This window comes from Barbus barbus, assembly GCF_936440315.1.
Source record: "Barbus barbus genome assembly, chromosome: 2".
In the NCBI taxonomy this organism is placed as follows: domain Eukaryota; kingdom Metazoa; phylum Chordata; class Actinopteri; order Cypriniformes; family Cyprinidae; genus Barbus; species Barbus barbus.
This window is the reverse complement of record NC_136730.1, coordinates 32,831,475-32,840,330: the sequence shown is the minus strand read 5'-3', so window position 1 is coordinate 32,840,330 and position 8,856 is coordinate 32,831,475. Positions and strand designations below refer to the sequence as shown.

The window sequence follows — 8,856 nt, the reverse complement described above, 5'->3', positions numbered from 1 at the left end:
TCTAATGAGAACTGGAGGCCACAGTCTTGCTCCATTTGGTGCTGCTGTTTATTTAACAGTGACGTCCTAAAATTAAGCACTGGATTCTATCAGCATTTCAGTGCTATTGGCAGTCATTGTCTTCATGCTTGTGCTCTCATTTATCACCAGCACAAGTCTCTCTCTTCCGTTAGCAGCCATTTTACTAAACATTGCAAAGCCTTGAATGATTTTGACACTGTTCTATACACTTTACTTGGTGCTGGTTTTATACTGAAAATTTCAGGGTGAAATGAGTGTCAATTATGCTTGTGCTGAGCCACGGATACTGGTGTCAGTTAGCCTTGTAAGTGTTCCTGAGCTTTGTGTGTTACCGTCAGCCTGTCCGGTCCCACCGCTTCCTCCAAACAGCGTTCCCAGCCCTCCAGCTCCTCTGGCGCTACGCCGGGTGCTGCTCCTGCTCACTTCATCCATATCATCCCTACAGCAGCTGAACGTCGCCAGCACGCCCTGTCTGAAGCGTTTGTTCATAAAACAGTAGACTATAGGGTTGACGCAGGCCGAGGTGTAAGACAGCAAGTGGATGAAGGATATCGGCGCTCCTGAGAGGAGACGATCGGCTGAACGTCTGTCAAAGGCTCGCCAGGCGTTAACGACGAAGATCGGCGTCCAGCAGAGGAAGAACAGCCCCACGATCACCAGCAGCATGCGAATGACTCGTTTCTTGGCCATGAGGTTTGCTGTAGGGCTGTTGCTGCAAACCCTTCTCAGTTTGGATTTTGGGTTGCTGAAGCTGGGCATCATGGGTTCGGGACGCTTTTTCTTGGAGGGTTGGAGGTAGCAACCATCGCCGTCACCATTTTTTAGATTGGATGTGACATATTCTTTCTCTAGTGAACAAAGTGAGGATGAAACTGTAATTATGTGTAATACTAAAGCAACTTTTCCATTATCTGTGATATTTTCAAACAAAACAATAGAATTATACTGTAATCAGTAAACTCAAACTATTGAATCGGAATTCGAATGGATGAATAAATAGATTTTTATATTTACTTATACATGGTAAAGCAAAAAAAAAACATGAAAGTTGAGTGATTCACTTAACACCATTTACTACAGAATTGCATTCTGCTCATTGATCTCTCTCTATATAGATTATATGATATTATCTATATTATAGATAAGTTTTTGCACAATGGTCACATCGACATGCCCATTTCAATGTCACAACCTGGCAGCTTGTGTTTTGTTGAATTCCAAGTTTTCCACTAAATATGACTTTACTTGGTCATTCATGTGCATGAAACTCATAATATTCCCAACTCCACCTGAAGGGCACATTAGCCTTCTGGCTACAAAACAGTTTTATTTAAAAGGCTTTTATAAAATGAGTCCACAGCTGAAGTATTATTGTCAGTGTATGATATTTTCCCATACCTCTGTTTGACTTCCTGTTAGCCATTTCAAATTTGATTCCCCGGTATAGTTCGAGTGAGGTGAGGCCATAAGCTGTCATCATTATGATCCCAGGCATGAGAAAGAGTATCAGCAACAGGAAAACATACCTAAAAAGAAAAACAGAGAGGTCAGTTGCAATGTCAGACCTAGCTTGACAGTAAGAGCTGGCCGGTTACATATAATGCCTAGTCTTACAAGTTTGTAGTCTCATTCTTTTCTTTATGAGTGGTCATAACTTCATCATATTTGTGTCTGTTTTCACAGTATTTTTAACTGTGACCCCTTATTGCTGCAGTAACTGAAGGTAAAGTTTCTTGTAAATGCTGATCAGTCCTGCACAATAACATGTAGGAGTTTAAGCCCATTCCTTAGAGCAGAACCACTTAAACTCTGTGATGTTGGTTAGTTTCCTCCTATGAACTGCTTGCTTTGGTCCTTCCACAACATTTTAATTGGATTAAGGTCTGGACTTTGACTCCAAAACATTACATTTATTCTACTTTAACTATTCTTTGGTAGAATGACTTGTGTGCTTGGGGTTGTTGTCTTGCTGCGTTCTCTTGAGACTCTGTTCTTAAACAGATGTCCTGACGTTTTCCTTTAGAAATCACTGGTATAATTCAGAATTAATTGTTCCATCAATGATGGCAGGCTGTCCTGGCCAAGATGCAGCAAAACAGGCCCAAGCCATGATACTACCATCACCATGTTTCACAGATGGGATAAGATTCTTAAGCTGGAATGCAGTGTGTTCTTTTCTCCGAACATAATAGATTCTCATTTAAACCAATAAGTTCTATTTTGGTTTCATCCATCCATTAAACCTTTCTCCAATAGTCCTCTGGCTTGTCCACATGATCTTTAGCAAGCAATTTTCTTTTTTGGAGAACAGTGGCTTTCTTCTTGCAGCTCTGCCATGCACACCACGGTTGCTCAGTGTTCTCCTGATGGTGGGCTCATGAACATTAACATTAGCCAATGTGAGAGAGGCTTTTAGTTGCTTAGAAGTTACCCTGGGAACTTTTGAAACCTCGCAGACTATTACACGTTCTGGTCAACCACTTCTCGGGAATGTAACAGTGGTCTTGAATTTCTTCCATTTGTATACAATCTGTCTGACTGGATTTGTGGAGTCCAAACTGTTTAGAGATGGTTTTGTAACCTTTTCTGGCCTGATGAGCAACATCAACTCTTTTTCCGAGGTCCTCAGTAATCTCCTTTGTTCGTGACATGATTCACTTCCACAAACATGATCAGACTTTGATAGATCCCTGTTCTTTGAATAAAACAGGTCAAGTACTGACATTTGATAGTCATTGCACTGACTGAAAACACCTCGGCACAGATGGACTCTAATTTCACCTTTAAATTAACTGCTAATCCAAGAGATTCACATACTTTTGCCACTCACAGATATGCAATATTGGATCATTTTCCTGAATAAATAAATGACAAAGAAAATATTTTTGTCTCATTTGTTTGATAAGGTTCTCTTTGTCTACTTTCAGGACTTGTGCGAACATCTGATTATGTTTTGGGTCATATTTATGCAGAAATATAGGAAATTCTAAAGGCTACACAAACTTTCAAGCAGCACTGTATATATATATGGCCTGTTTTAATCCATCCATCCATCTTCTTCCGCTTATCCGGGGCCGGGTCGCGGGGGCAGCAGTCTAAGCAGGGATGCCCAGACTTCTCTCTCCCTAGACACTTCCTCCAGCTCTTCCGGGGGGACACCGAGGCGTTCCCAGGCCAGCCGGGAGACATAGTCTCTCCAGCGTGTCCTAGGTCTTCCCCGGGGTCTCCTCCCAGTGGGACGCGCCCGGAACACCTTCCCGGGAAGGCGTCCAGGAGGCATCCGGAACAGATGCCCGAGCCACCTCAGCTGACCCCTCTCAATGTGAAGGAGCAGCGGCTCTACTCTGAGCTCCTCCCGAGTGACCGAGCTTCTCACCCTATCTCTAAGGGATCGCCCAGCCACCCTGCGGAGAAAGCTCATTTCAGCCGCCTGTATCCGGGATCTTGTCCTTTCGGTCATGACCTTGTCCTTTCGGTCATGATAAATCATGTTTTAATGATTTATAAAATCGGCAAGTGTATGATGCCTCAGATTTTAAGAGTTGCTTAGTATATTTCAGCATTAACATACATGGTCAGTGTAAACACCTACTGCATTAAAAAGAGCGGCATGACGATTTTTCAACATTTTTCCTTTTGTGTTCCAAAGAAAAGAGGAGTGCAAATAATCCTGTTAGCAAAGGTAATTTTCACTACCTCCATCCACCACTGCTCAGATGTTTTGCCTTTAGTACAAACAGTATATTACTTCTATTTACACTTCTTTGTGTGAATAGCATCTATCACTATTTGCACTTATACTTCTTGCAAACAGTATCTACCACTATTTACTCTCAGTATAAATAACATTGAGCTTTTTTTTACACTTAGTGTAAATAACTGCTGCCGAAAACATAACAGTATAAGGTAACATGAGGGTAAATTATGACAGAATTTATATTTTGCTCCTTATTCCTTTAAAAACCCTATCCTCAAAAATAAAAATAAAAAACACAGTCCTAATAAATCTTACCAGGTCTGCATAACATCACTGGGCCAAACCAAGCGGCACATGTTGCCTGTGCTGTTGTTACTGCGCATGAAAGGCACCAGAGTGCTGCCTATTGGGTAAGGCAGCATGAGCAGAAAAGACACGACCCAAGTGGCTGTGATGACTTTTGCAGCGTGGGACTTCGTCTGCCATGTGCGGGATTTAAAGGGGTTGCAGATGGCACTGTAGCGCTCCAGAGAGATGGCCACAAGGTTGAATGTGGATACGCTCACCGAAATACCTGTGTGTTTGGACGCACAGAACACAATTGCACATACAGAAATAAATCTGGCCTTGTTAAAGTATTGTGATTCTAAGAAGGTCTGATATATATATGCTTCTATAAACAACAGTAAACACAAAAATTGAAACAGACATGCAAACTTCATAACAAACTAACTCCAAGCCCTGATAACAATGGCATGAACTGTTAATAAAGTTAATGGCTGCTGGCAATTTACCGGCGGAACACCGCACACTTTACACCAAGTAAGAGCGCAGCTCCAGCTCTCCTCTGAATAATCAACAGAGCTTGATTGCTTATGAATGTTGACATACGGTAATAACAACAGAGTATGTAAATTAAGTCAGCTTTATCATGAGCAAGTATTACAGAACAGCACAAAACAAACACATAAAACATTCTGATGCATCAAATACAGAGATACCGGGCAGTGGCATTGTCTCATTACTAAATTGTTTACACGGCACATTTGCGGCATCTGGAAGTGTGCAACCAACCTGGCTATAAATAGTTTTCAGAATTGTTACACAAAATTCAACAAGTCATAAATATGAATTCACAATAGATGTGCCTTGCAATATAATATGAAAAAAAAACCCTGTGGTCTTGACATTACGATTGAGGCTTATAATATAATAAAATGCATTTTAGTGCTATTCATTTGAGCGTCACTGTGTTTGTGGTGCTTTTAGCCCCTTAACGAATAGTAATGAATATCTAAATCAACCTTTTTTTATAACCAAATGCAAGAAAAAAAGCAGCTGGAACATTAAGTAGCCTAATGTCCTTTGGTTAGGAGACCTTTTATAGTCTGCCTCTCACAATCAATGTGATCAGATGGCCTTTTTTAGGGCATAAAGAAGCTTGAAACATCAGTGAATATAATGCAAACATTACCTTATAATGTATCTTCATACTCAAATTTTCTGGTAAAATAACAAGGTTTCTTGGTACCATTTGCTCAGTAGCAAAAACCATTCAACTATTTTATTTAACAAACTATTTAACTATTTTATCTTACTATTATATAATACATATATTAGGGGTGTAACATGCCCTGCTCACTCCAAAGTCCCCACTCCAAGGGGATAGGGATGATCACTATTTACCCCGTGAACCGTTCAGTACGAATAGGCTACACATACCATTACACCCCTAATATATATATATTTATACACACACACACACACACATTTCTGACAAGTACAAGTTGTAAGTCTCTGTGTAAATGTATTATTTTTAAGGTAAGAAAATCAAATCATGACATAGCCTATTCGATTTGTTTATGTTAAATGATTTGCGGTCATCTGAATCAACAGATTTTGTAGTTTATGTATGTAACAATTATGCAAGCCATTTTTCAAAAATTGTTTTAAAAAAAAAAGTTTAAAAAATTGAAATATCATGCCTGACCATATGGGAGGGATGTAACACTTTCCAGCAAACTTACAGTGAACTCGGAAAAATGTATCAAAGCATATATATATATAGTTTACAGGTGGTAAATTTCCAGTTACAGGCGTTTGTTCTGCACGTGCCTACTACAGGTACTACAGTTGTTACTTTAAAACTTCAGTCACTTGGTATTAGAAAATCACAATACCAAACAAAATCATTATGAAAAGAGATCTCGCATTAATTTACAGTTTGACTAATTATAGTTACAGCTATCTTCGCAGAAATTCGAGTTATGGTCATTTTTGTAAAATGATGTATGGACACAAAGTGAGAACGAACTCCAAACACTGCGCTATTCTAGAAATGAAGTGTGAACTACAAATATGAAACTGACTCACCCATGAAGTACGTGGCCACTTTGCACATGCCGGTGCCGAAGATGAAGTCCTTCATGAGGTTTGGGATGAGTGTGAAGGGCATGCAGAAGACACACAGCATCAGATCACTGACGGCCAGAGACAGCAGGAACAGGTTCGTTACCGTCCGCATGCGCCGGTTCCGAACCAGAACCGTGATGATGAGGCTGTTTCCTATGAAGCTCAGGAGGAAGATGAGCACATACAGCACGATCCGGACCGTCTGGTTCATGTCTGACGAACAAGTTAGAAAGAAAGGTGTTATTTGGCAAGATTTAACAAGCAGACTATACAGTGAACTTTTACTCATATGCAAACTTGTACAAAACCTGTTTAGAAATGTGTGGTAACCTGTAACTGTTACATTAAATAATTTTTTTTTTTAAACTGAGATAGCTCATTAAACATGTTTGTTGGTAAAAGTTGATTAAATAACTTTTTTTTTAAGTTTAGATGTTAATTTGTCAGTGTTTAATATGCTTAATAAGTAAAATAAAGTAATATGCAATAAAAAAAAGTAAGATTTTCTTTACCTTTTGGCTCGAACGTGGCGTTATTGTCATTTTTGCACTCCGACAAATTCCCGATTCCCAGTCCACATAATATTTTATAAATATCAGTGGAATTGATGAGCATATCGTGAATTGTAAATGTCTCCATGTTTGCTTGTTGTTTCTGATGGCTTCTCACTGTCCTTCGCAATATAGAAATATATCTATCCAAATGAATTTCTCTTCATCTCTTGCAGGTGAAAGCACACCAACATTTGATCTGCCATAATGCCAGAGATATGCACTCTATATTAAAACACATGCCTTTATCTTATTTCATTATTATATATTCAACACAAAATGGTAAAAAGTTTTGAGATGTCCAAAAAAGAAGAACAAAATAAAATGGATTAAGTACGTTCAACCCAGTATATCATCAAAAGTTCCAGCTCATGAGCTGTGATGTGAAGTAATGCAGCTGATCAGTGCTGTCCTCCACAGAACCACAGACCCCGCCTTCACTTTCTCACTAGACACCCTCTATGAATAAGATACACCCCCATCACATTTCCTGAATAATTACATCATTTTAATTAATTATTTATTTATTTGTGAAATGTTGTCTATAGCATAACACGTTGAATATCTTCTATTATTGTTATTATTTATAATATTACAATCAATAATAATGATAATAATATGTTATATTTTTCTTGGTACCTCATTCCACTCGCAACTCAGTTAACCTCAGTTACGCAATTCAGATTTCCTCCCTTTCAAAAATGCAATATTCATTCATTTTTTTGACTCCCCAGAAATAATTTGGACCCTTTCTACAGCATGATAAGAAGACAATAATTACCCCCCCCCCTCCCTTTTTTTGTACACAAATTTTAGTGTACTGCATTCATAGCTGCTGAGTACATATAGAACACTACGGGTCAAAAGTTTGAAAATGATTGATAATTATAATGTATTGAAAGAACTCTCTTATGCTAACAGAGGCATAATTGATTAATATATTTAAAAATGTAGTTTATTCCTATGATGGTAAAGCTTAATTTTCAGCAGTCATTACTATGGTAATAAGTGTCACGTGATTATTCAGAAATCATTCTGAAATGCTGATTATTAATTAGCACATGAAATGTGCTACTAATTCTGTTGATTCTTTTACACAAAATTAAGCAACTGACTTTATATATATATTTTTTAATAATATTGAAATGCATTTGCTTCCATTTGCAAATTATGCTCTTGGATTCAGTTTTACTATCTTGACTTCATCAGTTTATCCTGAGACAGATTTTAAGGGCTTTTTAAAGGGTAATTTACTGACCTCTCCACCGAACAAAGCATTCCCACATTTAAACAGCCTGAAAGATGTTTTATAGATTTGGAGAGCGAAGAAGAGAGAGAGCGAAAAAGTGGAAATAAACACATACTTTAAATGCATTCTAAACATTGTTCTTGTGTTTATACCTTGTGTGACCTGACAATTCACACTGAAGTCACATTGTCAAAAAAAAAAAAAAAAAAAAAAAAAAATATATATATATATATATATACGATAGGAACATAGCCTGCTGGACATACTCTCAATTACTGTTCTGGATAGCAATGTGACTAAGCTACTACATAACATACAACTAACTGATTAAGATTACTATCAGTTACTAACATTGTTGTAAAACATAAAGATTAGAGGGCAAGTCTTTTGAAGAAGACCACACGCAGGTTTTGTTGTAGTAACTCTAAAGTCTCTAGCACTGGCCAAAAGCTTTAATTCCTGATAGCTGCTGTCAGCTGTATTTGTGCATGATAAACATTATCAGCATTCCTGCAAGAGAAACTGCTTTCTTGTTCACGTCTATACATGTTCAGGTTCAACCTCTTAAGAAGGATTAACTTTTTTATTTTTCTCTTTTTAAACATATCAGTAGTGTCACTTAAAGGCCTATGGCATATTTTCTTTTGAATAAAAAAAACAAACAAAAAAAAAAACACATAATGATCTTATTATTCTTTGAAACCCCTGTCTGTTCCATTTAGAATTTTAGATTTTTAAAGTTTTGAAGTAAACATTAAATCAATCAAAGTCATTTAAAAATAATGAAATACAACCATGATGTATAAATATGTTACATTTATTTAACTGTAAAAAAAATCCCACATGAAAAACTACTATAGTAATTTATAGTAAATACTATAGTGTTTTTAAACCATATAGTAAAGTACTTGAATTAATTTGTTGCT

The 8,856-nt window shown here is 37.6% G+C and overlaps 1 protein-coding gene across 1 annotated transcript; it reads right to left on the bottom strand.

The window, feature by feature from the left end:
* Positions 1-282: 282 nt before the first annotated feature.
* cckar (cholecystokinin A receptor) lies at positions 283-6,769 on the bottom strand (the record flags this gene model as incomplete). The annotated part of the gene is made up of 5 exons (XM_079429988.1): positions 283-869; positions 1,420-1,547; positions 4,034-4,292; positions 6,092-6,343; positions 6,643-6,769. The coding sequence occupies 5 exons, from the start codon at positions 6,767-6,769 to the stop codon at positions 283-285; spliced, it is 1,353 nt and encodes a 450-aa protein (XP_079286114.1).
* Between the last annotated feature and the right edge of the window lie 2,087 nt (positions 6,770-8,856).